The 608-nt window shown below is 59.0% G+C and overlaps 1 protein-coding gene across 1 annotated transcript in view; it reads right to left on the bottom strand.

Annotated features, from left to right (window-relative positions):
- Window positions 1-71, bottom strand: part of PGAP2 (post-GPI attachment to proteins 2) — a gene marked incomplete at both ends in the record, with an annotated part of 3,087 nt that extends 3,016 nt beyond the window's left edge. Inside the window, one exon of the mRNA XM_010154086.1 lies at window positions 1-71. This exon is cut by the window's left edge and continues 185 nt beyond it. Coding sequence (XP_010152388.1) covers window positions 1-71 — 71 coding nt within the window.
- Window positions 72-608: the final 537 nt, after the last annotated feature.

Raw genomic sequence — 608 nt, 5'->3', positions numbered from 1 at the left:
AGGCGCCAGACGTAGCGCTGGGGGGTCTCGCCTCCGATAGCGGCGCTGATGGAGGGGAGGTAATTAGGGACCTGGAAGAGAGATGGCAGCTCGTGACAGGCTAGAGCACGGCACGTTGTCATACTTATAGCTCTCCAAAACGCCCAAACTGGGGATTTTTTTCCTCTTAAGTAAGTTTATTCCCATTTCAAAAGGCAGGGAATGTCACGGGGCAGCACCCTGCTGCACCCCCCAGGGCTGGGGTGCCCTGCTTGGGTTTCTTAGCTTTCTATTTCTGACCTTTATGCCTTCCCTTTAGGCCGCTGTGGGTCCCCGTTGTGTTCTCTGGCCCCAAGTTTGGGGATGGGGCGGGGGGTGCCCCGTTTTTTAGCCCCACCCCAACGGCGAGAACGGAGAGCCACAGCAGACAAAGGTGGTGCTCAGGGAGGAACACAAAAGCAGGAAAACCATCACTGCAGCCCTGGAATAAACCCCCGACCTCCAGAGTTTCACAGCCTGGGGGCTTCCCGAGCCAGCCGTGAGTGCCAGGCAACCCGTTTCTCCATGATCCCACTCGGGCTCCCTGGAGCCGACACAGAACCGTGCGCCGCAGGGTCCTGCCGAGAGGC

Source organism: Eurypyga helias, unplaced genomic scaffold, assembly GCF_000690775.1.
Source record: "Eurypyga helias isolate BGI_N326 unplaced genomic scaffold, ASM69077v1 scaffold25406, whole genome shotgun sequence".
Classification (NCBI taxonomy): Eukaryota; Metazoa; Chordata; class Aves; order Eurypygiformes; family Eurypygidae; genus Eurypyga; species Eurypyga helias.
Note: the sequence above shows the minus strand (reverse complement) of the source record. Positions and strands in the feature narration are given on the sequence as shown.